At 41.1% G+C, this 15,656-nt stretch overlaps 1 protein-coding gene across 1 annotated transcript in view; it reads right to left on the bottom strand.

The window, feature by feature from the left end:
- HSD17B4 (hydroxysteroid 17-beta dehydrogenase 4) overlaps positions 1–10,244 on the bottom strand; it is a 64,613-nt gene extending 54,369 nt beyond the window's left edge. Inside the window, exons 1-7 of the mRNA XM_083816224.1 lie at positions 10,091–10,244; positions 7,575–7,628; positions 3,590–3,697; positions 3,019–3,078; positions 1,991–2,012; positions 1,842–1,888; positions 991–1,075 (exon numbers count right to left, since the gene is read on the bottom strand). Coding sequence (XP_083672350.1) covers positions 991–1,075; positions 1,842–1,888; positions 1,991–2,012; positions 3,019–3,078; positions 3,590–3,697; positions 7,575–7,628; positions 10,091–10,148 — 434 coding nt within the window. The 5' untranslated portion in view covers positions 10,149–10,244. The remainder of the gene's footprint in view (positions 1–990; positions 1,076–1,841; positions 1,889–1,990; positions 2,013–3,018; positions 3,079–3,589; positions 3,698–7,574; positions 7,629–10,090) is intronic.
- Positions 10,245–15,656: the final 5,412 nt, after the last annotated feature.

Raw genomic sequence — 15,656 nt, 5'->3', positions numbered from 1 at the left:
CACTACCTCCCTGGGCAACCTGTTCCAATGCCTGACTGCTCTTTCTGAGAAGAAATGTCTCCTAATTTCCAACCTGAACCTCCCCTGGCACAACTTGAGGCCATTCCCTCTAGTCTTATCACTAGTTACCTGTGAGAAGAGGCTGACCCCTGGCTCCCCACACCTTCCTTTCAGGTAGCTGTAGAGGGCAATAAGGTCTTCCCTGAGCCTCCTCTTCTCCAGACTAAACAACCCCAGTTCCCTCAGCTGTTCCTCACAAGACTTGTGTTCCAGGCCCTTCAGCAGCTTTGCAGCGCTTCTCTGGACACGCTCCAGGGCCTCGATGTCCTTCTTGTAGTGAGGGGCCCAAACCTGAGCACAGTACTTGAGGCGCAGCCTCAACACAGCAGAATACAAGGGGTTAATCACCTCCCTGGTGCCTCTGGCTACTGTTCCTGATACAAGCAGAGATTTTGTCAGCCTTCCTGCCCCAAGCCTGTAGCACTGCATGGGGTTGTTGTGACCAAAGTGCAGGACCTGGGGAACACCACTGGTGACTGGTCACCAGCTGGATTTCACTCCATTCACCACCACTCTCTGGGCCTGGCAACCTGCCACAACTTCTAAGTCAAATACCTTTGCCCAAAGGGAAATAAGAAAACAAGGCCTTAAGACCCACAAGCAGAACTGTATGCACCTGTCATCTGAATAAAGAGCAGAAGAACCTCTCAGACTTGCAGTAACAGGCATGTAATACACATTTCTAGTGAGTAATAATGAAGTGTTATTTCTATAACCCTACAGCTCCTGACTGCGATATCTTCATGTTCGTGGACAGAACCTGTAAAAGTGGATGGGGTAGGAGGACAGAACTGAAAGTGCTTACACGTCTGGACTGATTTTTGTTTAACCCCAGTGACAGTGAAGGAAAAGGATGCAAAACTCCTCCTTTAACATAAAGACATGCATCAGTCTGTTATGTCTTACTGAAAAAAAATTTAAAATTTTTACCTGCCAAACTTCTGATTTTTCATATGATTCCATGCAGCTCGGGTGACAAGGAATGATCCCCTCAAATGAATTCTATGAATTATATCTAGGAACAAATTAATTGTAATTTAATATACCCAGGATTTTGTCTGCACATTTGAAATACAACATTTGTTTCTTCTTGACAAAAACCGCACTCTGTTCACATTCTGAAACTGTGACTAGAAAGGTTTGTTCTGTTTTCTTTTTTAAAGATCATTTTGAAGTGTTTGTCTGAACATATACTGACCATCCCTTCCTCCTTTTGGGATGGAGATCTGTATAGAATTTACAAGCATCCAAAACTCCTGCCCTTGAACAGAGTCAAGTAAGGCCTACAAAAGCTATACAATTTTTAAAGACGACTGCTCAACTAGTTTATCAGCACCTACCAACTCACTGGAGGTTGCCCGTGCTCTCTTCTGTCCCTTGGCACGTCAGTTTTCTTTCCTCTGTCCTTAGTTCTGGGTCTTTCAACCCTATTTAGCATTCAGTCAGCGCTGGTGCTAGGAATGCATTCTGCTCACAAAAACCATACTGTGTTTCTCACATGGCTCTTTTTTCTATTTCATTCCGTAACTAGGAAGGGCAACTAGGGCCTTTCTTTCCCTTGAGAAATTCACCCACCTACCATGCATTGCAGCACAGATCTGGTTTGCAAGCTGAACACATGGCAACTGAACACAAGCATGTTATAACTAAGCTCTCAAGGCAAAGATAATTCTCTGATCTGGCACAGACAGCCTTCCCCCTCTTTTCTTGCCTGAACAAATGGGAGGGATGTACCTTCCATGTTTCACACATTAAGTTAATTTCAAAGTTTATCAACTCACCCCAATCTTCATCACTTATCCGAACAAAGGAACGGTCTCTTAGAATCCTGAAAAAACATCATCAGGAAAACCAAAATGGAAGATGAATAGTGTTTACTCAAAAGTAACATCCCACGATCATGCAGGAAAATATTTTCATGTTTACTTACCCAGCATTGTTTATAACAATATCTGAAAAGAGAAAAAAAAAAGAAAAATACACTGACAAAATACAAGGTTACTTCCATTTTTCTCCTAGTCCTATAAAATACATATAGACAAACATAACACTGCACTCATACATTATTTTACTATTCTATACTATAGCTCCTTGTTCTGATTAGGCAAACTCTACCACTGGACAATAATTAAGACTAAATACCTGGGTACAGGCAAGTCTCAGCCTACTGACAGAACAAAGCCAGATGAAGAAGCTGGGAAGTGATGGCTACCTGGGAACACAATACTTGCAGGACGCAGCCATCCTGCTGTTTTGCAGCTTGCTTTGTATTTCACTGCACTCCAGATTATGCAGTTCGTGCCACCATCTTTGTTGCAATAATCTCAAACAAAAAAGTTGGAAGCACTAGAGTTGTAGAGCCACTTAAAAACTTGAACCATAACCTTTTATCAAATTTTTAATTTGAATCTTCTTGGCTTTGATCACATATAATATTACCCATTTAAGCATAAAAAACTACGTAAATTTCACAGTTAAGGAGTGGCAATCATATGCAAAAGAGGACCTTTACTTGTTAGATGAAACAACTCATGCATGGCTGTTTGTTGTTGTTTTTCTTTTTTGTGTTTGAGCATTTTGATTTTCACATATGCAAAAGAGCTTCCCAAACATGTCAGAGCCTAACTCTCCAGCTCAATTATTTATCTTAATTTTATGCAATTAGTTATAATAATTGATGAGCTCTGTGCTTTGATACAAAAATTGTTAAACATTACATATGTACCAAAATTCTGCAGGGCAGAATCTTATATTAAGCTTTAAACTTCTGCTAAAAAGTAACAGGAGAGAAAAGCTGCCTATTCAGATTTAAAGCAGCATGTCCCCGCAATCTAATGAAATTGAGGGCTTGTGAGTACAGAGCAACTGCTGTCATGCCGTATTTCACACACTTGTTAACTACACTGTCTATAATGGTGCTGCACTTGCAAACAAGTAATAAGAATTAAGCAACTGTACCTATCCTCCCAAAAGCCTCAAGTGCTGACTTCACAAGCTTTTCACCATCTTCCACTGAATCTATAAGAAGAAAAGCATGAATTTAAGTAAATCCAACTGGATACATTAAACTTCAAGGACATTAATAGCTAATTCCACAAAGCTAAGAAAACATATTGTGTACAACCCCAACATAAAATAAATTTAGTCACCATTTACATATGGTCTAAAGCAAATTCCAGTCAGTAAGTGTAAATGCTGCAGTGTTTGGCACTGCAAGAAAAACAAGAAGCCAAACAAGTAAGAACAGTCCATTTGCATTTTGCCTCTGGTAACTGCTGCTGGACACTTCTTCAGTAATCCAATACTAAGACAGCATATGAAAGAAAAGGTTATTAATAGAAGAATATGAATTAGAAAACCCTTTATGAACTTGCTTCTAGCATCTCTGCCTTCTTGCTCCAACTTACCACCCACCTATTTAGTTTATATGATATTGGCAAGCTAGCAGTAGTCCTTTATTAACTTTCCATTTAAGATGCTCACTATAGCTAAAGATAAAGCATTAAAGTAGTCTGGAAGAATAACATACCATAATTGGGTACTGCTTTCCCTCCTTTTGCTCTGATTTCATTGACAACTTTGTCGGCAGCTGAGGAGCTCTTGCCATATCCCTTGAAGTCACCTCCAAGATCATTCACTGTGCATCACAAAGAAATAATTTTTTGATCGTTAATCTCAGACTTTCTTGTCTCTGGTTATCTCATTATCACACTAGAAGTTTTACGGAATATGAATAAAACCTCTTGCATCAGGATCCTACTGATAATTTCAGATGATTAGAGAAGATAAGTAGGTCATGTTATTGGTTTTAAAAAAAAAGTAGTATGATATACACTATCATTAAAAAAAAATAATGTGAAACAACTTTGTATTTTCTCTCCACCATGCACACAGCTTATTTTCCTTGCGCCTCTAACTGTGTCATTGTATTTTAGAGATTGAGATTGCATACCAATTATAGGTGATTAATTCCAGTCTCGCGTCAAACTGCCAAAGCTACTGCATGAACTGTAAACAGGACTGGGAAGACCTTCTGCCTGTTTAACAGAGTAGCCAAAGCGTTACACGTAAACTTCGCTATAGAACAGATCAAGAGATCTGAACAAAGGGAGAAGAGCTGCCCTGGAACTTCAGATCCTGATTTTGTAGGGACAAGAGGGCCACCTGACACAGAGAGCTGCTTTGTTTGCAGACTGCTCTACATAATGGGGCACACGTCATTAACGGCAGCTGCACTGTACCAACACCATAGATTGCTGCATGTACATGTCTCAAAGCTTCACAGAATTCGTTAGAGGAAGAAAAAAAAACACACACATTAGATTTGGTCAAAGAACTTCAAAAAAATTAGATTTCAACAGGTTTAATACGAATTTTTAAAAAACCTGAAATTAATATGGATTGACATGATTTTCTTTTGCTATGGTGAACTCCAGCTTCATACCTTCCAAGTCCTCAAGCACCAGGCTATAGTGAAATTCAATTCTTGTAAGTCTGCTGTATCATCACAAAATACATGTCGTGCTTTGTTTTTTCTCCTTTTTAATTCTGCATATAAAGAGGAACGTGGCTTGCAGGACATGTGACAAAATCTTTCCCTATTACTCAAACCAAAAAGGTCTTATCTAGAATCCTATATTAAGTTTTGTGTACAGTACTTCAGGCAAGATGTGGAAACACTGGAGAAAATCCAAGTGAGTGAAAGAGGATACCAAAGCCCAGAAGAAGTCAGCCATGGAAAGAATTTATAAAAAAAAGTGCATAACTTGAAGCAGAAAGAAAGAATTAATACAGAACATGCTAACGTGGTCATGTACATTACAGAACTGATGCAAAAGGGAAAGGAAATAAAATCTCCAAGCTAAATAGAGCAATATCTAACATTCTAAACACACAGCCAGCACAATTCAAGTGAAGCATTAGGGAAATTTTCCAGGCGTAGTGAAGCATTAGAATAATCAAGGTGGGCAGACTGCTCAGTCTGCAACATCAAAGGTCTTTAACTTGACATTAAAGAAAAATCAGTTAGGATCAGGCAGGAATTCTAACCTGTCCTGGGGAAGAAGAGTAGATAATTTTGTTCTAAACATTTATACAGAGACATTCAGTTAGTCTCATTAAGATATCATGACTCTAAAAAAGACATGGTTATGTATGTTTATCCTTCAATAGCAATGTTCTGAAAACAACTTTATTAGTTACTTGGGAAAATTTAGAGCCAGTGCAGGACCTTAGGGGTGAGTGCAAACACTAACACAATTGAAGCAAAAATGAGTACACTAGAACAGAGCTATTCTAAACTTAGAAAATGATAAAATAACTATGCAAGCATAACAGAGGAATCAAAACAACAGATAAATAAATTTATCTTAAGGTCAAGCTTAATATTATGTAATTTTCAGTTAAAAGTACCCAGTACAAAAGAGCCAGAGACTGCAGAAGTTGTGACAGAGCATGGCTGTAACCCGAACTGTAGAGAATTCCTCCAAGGCTATGAGTGCATTATTAGCAAGTAGTGCAGAAAAGTGGAAGCAGATCTGTGGAGTGAAACAGTCCGTGTTGAACACCTGACATCCGCAGCACACCTTTTTTAAAAAACAAACCAGTTCATTACTATCTGTATGCTGGTGCTACAAACCAAAAAATCCATTTGGAACAACTTGTGCAAACTGCTAAATTTCATCTTCCAGTTTGGCTTCCAAAGGAACTACATTCCTGCACTTCAGTATCATCCCATCCCACAATGCAAATGAAAACACAGATAGACATACTCAAGAGAGATGCTTCAAAAGCATGTCTGTAATCAAACTGAAATAGCAACACAGAAAGGCCCGCAGATAGACTGAAAAGGAAAAAACAGTACGGCTGGACATAAGTCAGGATGCAAGATAGAAAGCACTCTCCTCCTGCTGCTTACAACTCCAGATGAGAAGCATGGAAGATACCAGACATGGCAAAAAATGTGACAGCAGGCAACCTCTAGGCTAAAGGAAAAGGGAGAGTTCCACTTGGTCACTCCAGTCAGTCCAACCAAGCTGACAGCAACTCACTCAACAGAAGGTTACACACAGACTGGGACTGAACAGAAAAAGCTCCTGTGCTGGGACCCCAGTGCTCTTCTGCAACTGTAGCATTTGCTCACGGATTTTATTCCTATCTTCCTTTCCCTAACTTTAAAAAAAAAAGTTTTAAAGTGGCAATCATGGGTCTCGTATCTGCTTTGGTAAGACGGTCACAGAAGTTTACAGAAGTAACTTCTCAAATGCATGCAGTCAGAATCATAACAGAACAGAATAAAAAGAAATAAATACAAACACGTAAAGGAAATAGAGGAATAGCAAAGCACTCCTCTATGAGCTGAAGAGGTACAGTTTCCAGAGGGAAACAAGAAGTTTCCCTTACAGACAGTCAATTCTTATCTTACTGATTTAGCTATTGTGCAATAAGGCCATGAGGGAAAGGGTATTAAGTATAGTCAGGCAATGTAATACATTCTCTTTCAGATCATCCCAGAAAATCAGAACAGTACTAACTACACAGAAACAACACAACTAAACGTTTTGGCTACTTTAGTGACCTAATGCTTGTTAAATAAGAACTTGAGGTAAGCACTCATATTCCCAGTAAATAAGGTACGTATCAAAAGTAGAAATTACCAGAAAAAAATATTTTTTTAAAGTTGGCTATACAAAGACTTCTCATTTTTAATCAAGAAAGGAAAATGAATAATTTTTTATGAAAGTTTGTAAATTGAGATTGGGATGTTTATTTGAAAGCTGCAGAAATCAGTGGGCAAGTTCTTGCCCATACTCAAGAAAGTCTGTTTAAGCATTTAATCTTGAACTCAGCAACAATACCTGAACAAATTCCCTCACAGGCAGTAAAATGGCACAGGCTCACTTCTGGAGAGTGCCCAAGAACATAGCTTAACCTTCAGAATTGTGACACAGCATATTGCAGAACTAAAGAAAGCTGAACCAAATAACTAAGAAACTATCAGAAATCCTCAACTGAGAGCTATATAGTACTGTCATTGATGGCCCTTGTGCGATGCTCTCCAAAAAGAAACAGTGCAGTGCACTTTCACTGTACTTTGTTTCCTGGGGGCTACTAATACCGCATTACATTCTGACATATTTACTCTCCTGGGAGAAGGCAGCAGAAGACACACATTCACATTTCTGAATGGTCATATTAGAAGTTTATGAACAGTACTCACATGAAATTACACCCTTTATCTACAACTCAAGCAAAAACTGGTATGTATGGACGAAATACAAGTCAGGGTGATTATCTGATTCAAACTGGTTTTTCAACGATAATAAGCCCTTGGACAATCTCAGGTAACTTGTTTCATAATAAAGCATAGAAGCAAAATTTAAATTGCACAAGATAAGACATAAAATTATTGTATAACAAAGGTTACTGTTGAAAAGGGCACCGATTGTTGAACAACAGCCATGTGAAAAGGTAAAGGTTAGTATCTCGATCAAGTTAGTTAAGATAAAACTTACCAACCACTGAAGCTCCTCTTTCAGCAAAAGCAAGTGCATAAGCTCTGCCCAAACCTAGTTTAAAAAAATAAAAAAAAGTGTAAAAAGAGTTAAAACTTGATTTGTCTCCTGGAGCACAATTCTGAGAAGCTGGAAAAAAAATAAAATGCATGAAGAAAAATGCACCAAATCGACATAAAAATCCTGCAGGTTTTAAGTAAAATTCCATTTCCCCTTGGAGTTAAAGTTGCACAAAAGCAGATCAGCAGATAAATTCTTGACAGAACCTCCAGTCAAGAGAAAAAAAAATGCCCATGCTTACTTTTTGTTATTGCACTCAGGAGAACCATCAGGGAAAGCTACCTGCTGCTGTCTTTTTGTGTTTGTGACAGAAAAATATATTGGTAAAGCAGAAAATTTAATGTCTTGACACAACTTTGCAGGAGGGGATGTTTCAAGTTAATTAATTACATTCTAAGTGAATAAGGCACTTCCCTGGTTAAAGTTAGTCTTTAAGATTTGAAGAAACTTACAAACCAAAAAAAAAGTTTAACTGTGACTGAAGATGTAGTGACAAAATTCCTCCAAGTATTTCGGTACAAAGGAATCACGTAATGCCACAGCTATCCAAACGCACACATAGTTTACCTACTGTAACAGCAGAATGTAATTTTTGCCTCACATACAAAAGCAAGACTATTGCACCTTTACTCTGATTTGAATTCTAAGTGTGTTAAACATTAGTTACTTGTAGTAACAAATCATTTACTCACAGGGATATTATCCACTGTATCAGTCAAAAATCATTATTGAAATCCACGATGAAGATTTCAAACTAAGACTTGAATGATCAAACACAAAATCAGAAAAAGGTTTCTCATGTATTTCTCAACAGTAGCTATGTGTCCCTCCCCAACACATTCAAAGCTGTTTCTCAAAGGAAAAAAAAAAGTCAGAACTGTTTAGAAACACACTAATCCCACAACACCAATACTGAATTTTCCTTAAGGCTCCTATGAGACTCTGCAAGGCATCATAACACTTGAGGTGCATATATATCTACTGCCTGATATAAACAACACCTCAAAATATATTTTTTTTTGAAAAGCCGAATGACTGAGAAGTGTACAAAATCCAGATAATGTAGTATGTGCCGGTGCTATCAATTGGCAAAGCTCATCTCAAAATAAAATATATATAAATAAATATGTAGTTTGAATTGCAGAAACAATGACAGTGCTGCATTACAAGCAAGAAAAACGTATTCTTCGTAGGCAATTTGCCCAAAGTGAAAGCTATTGTATTTTTAGATGCCCGTGTATGTGAAAACAGGTCCCACTTTGAAACAAACAGATCAGCAATACAAATAAATTCCCAGTTCTCATCTGTTCACTGACATTCAAAACAAAAAAAGTCAACAAGCAATGCAATTAGCAGTATATACTAACTACAACATTGTAGACTAGATGGAAGCAAACTAAGAACTAAACTGAAGTTAACAGGGCTTCCTTTTATCTTGGCTTACATTTAATCATCTATTCATCAAAAAATTGCTGTGAAATAAGACATCCAAGGGCAGTTTTCTCTGTTAACAAACTGTTTTCAAGCAGCCTAAAACTGGAAACACAAGGATATAAGGGTCACTATGGCCATGCTTATGACAAGCGATTTTTGCTCCACATGCTACTTTCTGGAAGTTTTGTTACTGACAAAGGGTTTTGTTTATTTGTTTTGCTAATACCTAAGAAATTAACCTCTACTTCAGTAACATCTGCTGTCTACCAAGAAGTACATCGGCATAGGTCTGGTAAAAGCAGAAAAGCATCACACAAAAACCTGGCCTCAATTTCTCTTGAGGAGAAAGTGACAAGAATCGACTGAGTGACATCCAAGTGACATGAATCGACCACTCAAGGCTTTCCACAAAATTTCTTATTCCTAGTCCTTATCCACAAGACATGTGGTGCTTAGGGACATGGTTTAGTGGATGATACTGGTGGTAGGGGGCGGCTAGACCAGATGATCTTGGAGGTCTTTTCCAACCTTAATGGTTCTACATCACAGTTTGGGCCCCAGAAACAAGCTCTTGGTATGTGTGTGCAGCTCCACAAAGAAATAAAGAAGGGAGAGGAAGAGTTCACTGTGGAAAAACAGAATGTCCTCAGAGGATTATGTAAAAAAGAAAAGAAAAAAAAACAACTCCTTTAGCAGCTGAGAACCACCCCAAACTTTGAACTCACAGCTGGCCTTCTCTGGAAGCCCCACGAAGCTGCCAGGGTCGAGGCGCGGCTCTGAGGGCAGCTGCACGCCCCCGAGCCCCTCCCGGCCCGGCAGCGCCCCCCGGCCACCAACATCGCGGGACAGGAGGGGACGGGACGGGCCCGCAGCCCCCCACGGGCAGCCCCGGCACCCGCCCGCCGCCCCGCTCCCTCCTCGCCTCGGTTCAACGTGCTGGTAACGCCCGGAGCCGCTCGCGCACACCCGCGGCCGGGCCCTCGGCAGGGCCCCGGGAGCCCCCCGCCGCCGCCGCCGCTCACCTCCTCCGGCGCCGGTGACCAGCACCACCCGGCCGTCAAACCGCAGCCCCGCCGCCATGGCGCTTCGCTCACCCGCCGCCGCGACGGCCCCAGCGGGCAGGGCTCGGGGCAGTGTCGAAAGGGGCGGTGGAACAGGGCCTCCGCCGCCTTCTGGGAAATGTAGGCAACGGCGGCGGGGTGGGGAGACCAATGGCACGGGGCGATCCTGATCGGGACCCCGCCCCCGACACGGTTGGTGTCTGCACCAGTGCATTGCATGCTTCCCTGGCTGCAGGAGTTCTTCAGATAAAAAATAAAATGAAATATACTACGTTTTTGTTCTCCCACATTTAGTCTGTCTATCTGTCTGTGTGTGTGTGTGTGTGTGTGCACCTCTTGTTCTGGCACTGGGCAGCACTGGAAAGAGCCTGGCTCGGTCCTCTTTGCACTCTCCCTTCAGGTATTTATGGACATTGGTAAGATCTCCCTTGGCCTTCTCTTCTCCAAGCTGAGCAGTCCTCCCTCTCCCAATCTTCCCTCACAGGTGATGCACTCCAGTCCCTCCATCATCTTTATAGCCCTTCATTGGACTCTCTCCCATATGTCCACGTTTCTTATACTAAGGTGCCCAGAACTGGACCCATCACTCCAGTGGTGGCCACACCAGTGCTGCATAGAGGGGAAGGATCACCTCCTTCCACCTGGTGGTAATGCTTAGCCTAATGAAGCCCAGGATACCATTAGCTTTGTTAGTGCCAAGGGCACACACTGCCTGCTCATGATTAACGTCCACCAGGACCCCTAGAGCCTGTTCTGTCAAGCTGCTTTCCAGCAGGGTGGCCCCAAACATAGGATTATAAAGGTTGGAAAAGACCTCCAAGATCAGTTGGTCCAACCATCACCCTGCTACCAATGTCACCCACTAAACCATGTCCCTAAGCACCACATCCAACCTTTCCTTAAACGCGCCCAGTGACGGTGACTCCACCACCTCCCCGGGCAACCCGTTCCAATGCCTGACTGCTCTTTCTGAGAAGAAATGTCTCCTCATTTCCAACCTGAACCTCCCCTGGTGCGACTTGAGGCCATTCCCTCTAGTCCTATCACTAGTTAGCTGTACTGGGGCCTGGGGTTAACATCAGCCCAGTGCATGGGCCTCTCTGGGAAAGTGTATTTCAGAATGCGTAAAAACACTGTGTAACTGCTGCAGGAGAGATGAGAGAAAAACATGCAACAGAAACCACAGTCAGTGAAGAAGGAGGTGGCGCTACACAGCAGTCCCCGCAACCTTTGGAGACGAACACGATGATGCAGGTTGTCCTCCTACAGGCTGTGGAGGACCCCATTGGAGCAGATAACCACACTGCAGCCTGTGGATGTGGCATGAAGGAAGCTGCAGTCCTTGGAGAGGAGCCCACACAGGAGCAGGAACTGTGGGCCACGAGGGACTCACGCTGGAGTGGTCTATTCCTGATGGACTGTATCACATGGGAGGGACCTCATGCTGGAGCAGGGACAAAGTGTGAGAAGAAAGGAGCAGCACAGAGGAACTGCTATGTACTGACTGAACTCCCTGTTCCCCAACTCCTGCTCCAGCACAGGGGTAGAGGTAGAAGAGTCAGGAGTGAAAGAGAGAGGTTGAATCTCAGAAGAAAGAGGGTGAATTTTGCCAATGACTGTAACTGGTAAGTGATCTCCCTGTTTCTATGTCAACACACAAGCTTTTTGGTCTTACTTTGTCCTGTGTCCTGTTGAGGAGAAGGAGTGAGAGAGCAGCTGGGTGGGTGTCTGGCAACCAGTCAAGGTCAACCCACCACGAAGGCTTCAGTTCAGGAAAGGGAAATGTTAAGTCTGAGAATCTAGATTTTCCAAGAATCAATACTGTGAAGACATGTCAATTTTAGAGAACAATTTCTAACTTCCTTTATTTCCACATCTTAGAAATGGCTTGTTTTCCTCAGAAATCGTGGTGACCATAATGTGGTCACACTCACAGCTTTCAGATTTTTTACAGCCAACCTGATCAAAGATTACTTATTCACAGATAGCAAACTGCTAAGTTAAAACAGAGATGGAGAAGTTTTAATTTTGTTTTCCTCATTCCATTCATAAATTGATGGTCTGCCATACTTTATTGAAATTCAGAGTAAATACACTTGAATGCAGTCTTTCATTTCCAGGCAGTTAATTCATTTACTTTAAAACAGTTTGCTAACATCCATCTTCTATGGATCTGCTTCATTGCTATGGAAAGTCAGTTTAAAGAAATCCATCAGCTTCACTGGGCTCAAGTCATAAATTAATTTCATAGAAACATTAACTATATTTACTTCTAAATAACCCTGAAAAATAAACAGCTTCACTTTTGTAGACTGAAAACCTCAGAAGAGATGCATAACATATACAGTTGTGGAGCACTGAGTACATCCTTTAATTTCGGGGTAGTAATCCAAATATTTTGTTCCTTAAAGTTCACTTTAAGCAGTTGCTAGTAACTGTTTATGTATTTTGTGGAAGCAATCTGGCGTGTTAAGTAGGAGTGTGCATACCTATTAATTGTATCATTGCAGGTACAGTACAGTGCAAGACTCACTCACTCAGAATGTAATTATGCTGGAGTTTCCTAGAGCCACTCCTCTGGATCTCAGCAGTAGGTCTAAGCAGGATTTTCCAGCTTTATCCACCCAACTCTGGGCCGACAAATTTTATTGGAACTATGGACTGGGATCTTATGGAGTTCTTTCTTCTTACTCGCTCACTCTCACAGCTGACTGAGAGTATCATAAGCCTGAGTCTCCAGGAGATATAAATTCCCTGCTCCTTTGCATTGTCTGTCTTAAACCTAAAAGGTGCTTAGGGAACGGAGGATGGTGTAAGGAGTGCCCATTAATCAGAGCAGCTGACTAGCTCATTTTGCTGGGGAAGACAACAGCGTACTCCATCAGCACAGACAAATTTTAATTCATGATAACATCTCTTGTACAGTTCACGTATTTTGGATTATTTACAGAGCTAGCAGACAGAATTTTTTGTTGCTGTTGCCGATTATCTCCTTTGCTGTTAGTGCTTTATTGTCTACGCTAAAGAGAGGTGATAGTTACTTGAGTTAGTTACTTGGAGACTTCCAAAGTAGAAGAAGTTAGCATTTCTGACCTCAGGTAGTCTATAACATTCACCATTTTAGAAACGTTAGGAATATAGACGTATTGGCCGCGATGTTATCACACGCAGTTCAGTTTGCAGGGCGAAGTTACCCCAATCCTGTAAGTGCAACTTATAGTTCGGACACTAGAGGGAGCGTGGTGCTTCAATACAACTCGCTGAGGCGCCGACATTCACAGATCGCCCAACACTAGCAAAGAAATTCGTATCCAAAAAAGCTATAAAAAGGTTATGCGCAGGTCACATCAAAGAGTCACTGCTTTTATACACGCTGGTTTTGCTTAGCCGATAGATTTAGCCACATGATGGCACCTTTCTGGCTACACAGGCATGTAATGCATACGTACTGGAAACTACCAAAAAAAAAAAATGTTCTGAACACAGGCAAGGGAGCAGGGCAGCTAAACAGTCTATTAAAAATCATGAATTTTAAGTGTGGTAAATATTGCTGAATGTGTGCAGAAAGAGCTCCGTCCACTGGGTGTGTGTTATTCTGGCACTGTATTAATCAGAATAAAATACACTCACAAGTAATTACACTTCCAGAGATCACCTGTTTCGTTTTAATACTGCTCAGCACAAGAGCAAGTATTCCTGCAGGGAAAGGACCGGAGCAATTGTCTGTCTATTACCAAGAGAACACTTCCGGCTGTGATTTGTCTGTGCTGCTCTTGACAGTGGAAGGGAGCAGTTTTCTAGGAGGGCCGAGCACCAAGTCACTGTGTGGTTGCTGTTCCTGAGGAAGTAACAGATTGAGCTCTTAATCTTCAGTGAGATTTGGTTCATCCTCGATATTTTATTTGTTGTTGCTACACGATGGGATCAGGCTCCTACCTGGGAGAAGGGAAGGAAGTCTTTCAGGACAACAGTGCCAATGCCAGCACAGTGCAGTGCACAGAGAGGCCTGCAGTAAGGAGTTAATGTGCTGTCTGCTGAGCATTGTGCACCCTCGCTCGCCCCCACATTTTTATTTGGGCGCTTGGGGGGCATGTTTCTGTACCGCCCAGTGAGTTTAGGATATTATTTGTTAGGGGAATGCATGCAAACTAGCAGCACAAATACCCAGCTTAGTCAACTGTGCATACGCTTCTGGAAACCTCTGGTTCAGACTGGAAATACTCAGACACTTAGACAGGAACTAACCTAGTCATCCTTACGGCATCAAATATATTTGCATAATCCCTAATGTAGTGATATCTGTCTAACACAGAATGGTTCTGTGTACTTGGCTATAAATGAGTCTAGGAGAACTTGGTTCTCTTTTGGTACTTGTTCTGGCTTCCTCCTTGATCTTGAACAAGCCATTTCAGCTCTGGCTTTTTGGGTTCTGTATTTTTCTGTGCCCTTTTCAGATCAGGGGCTATTCAAACAAACAAAAAAAACAACAACAACAACAAAAAAAAAGACTCTTCTCTTGAATTTGCCTGGAAGCTAGTGTTTACATGTCCCTAAGTAGGGTCAGGCCCTGAGGTACTTCTTATAGCATAATTTGTTCTTCAGGTAGTTAACATACCTTGTTATCAAGTCAGGATCTTTTATAGCTTCCTTGTTTTGGTGCACACACTGTGATTAGAATCAGCAAAAAGCTCACACTTCAGAACAATAAATAACATTGCAATTTCCTCAACAGATTTTTTTTTTTTCTGGAAAGCACAACATAAAGTGCATTAAAGTGGAAGTGTGTCACTTTTATATTTTTTAAATCAAACTTGACCCTATAAAAGGGATCAAAATACAAAGAGCCACTCAAAATGCAAGGAATTCATTAGGTTCCCTTAACACTTGAAAGTAATTTGTTCCAAAAGTCACAGAACTATCAGAAAATAGCATCAGTCTGAAAGCAGGTATGAGCGCAAAGCACTACCACTGTTAATCACAGCAGGGTGATGTTAGGTGGAAATTTGGATGGAGTAGGTGTCAAACCACAAATCAATAGCAGGTGTCAAAGTGATTTTTAAATGAGTGAGTCACAGTGTGAGAGTAACAGCAGGATATCCAGTTTCCAAGCTCAGCTAGACAGGGTTTAAAGTGGCTGAAACTGATAACGAAAAAAGTGAGTCAAAAAGGAAGACCAAGTCTACTTTATGTTGTATCGTAATAAGCAGTGTGAACCAGCAAATATTTGTCTTAACTCTTTTACTGACATAGCAGGCTTTTTAGACCAGCAAAATTTGCCAACCACCCCCAAGCATTATCCTGTGACGTTGAACATATATTTTTTTCTGTTATGCTTCTTTGCTTACAGCAGGTGAATTCTTTTTGTAAAAGGTGAATTTTCATGTGGTGTACTAAACAAAAGTGATGTATGTTCTAAAATCATGCCTTCAACTAACAGGTTAGATAACTGGAAGTTTTTGTTGTTGTTGTTTAGAAAGAAAAAAAACCTTATGGCTCTATGTATTGCAGATACCATAAACCTTTTAAT

This window comes from Anser anser (genome assembly GCF_964211835.1).
Source record: "Anser anser genome assembly, chromosome: Z".
NCBI classification, from domain to species: Eukaryota; Metazoa; Chordata; class Aves; order Anseriformes; family Anatidae; genus Anser; species Anser anser.
Note: the sequence above shows the minus strand (reverse complement) of the source record. Positions and strands in the feature narration are given on the sequence as shown.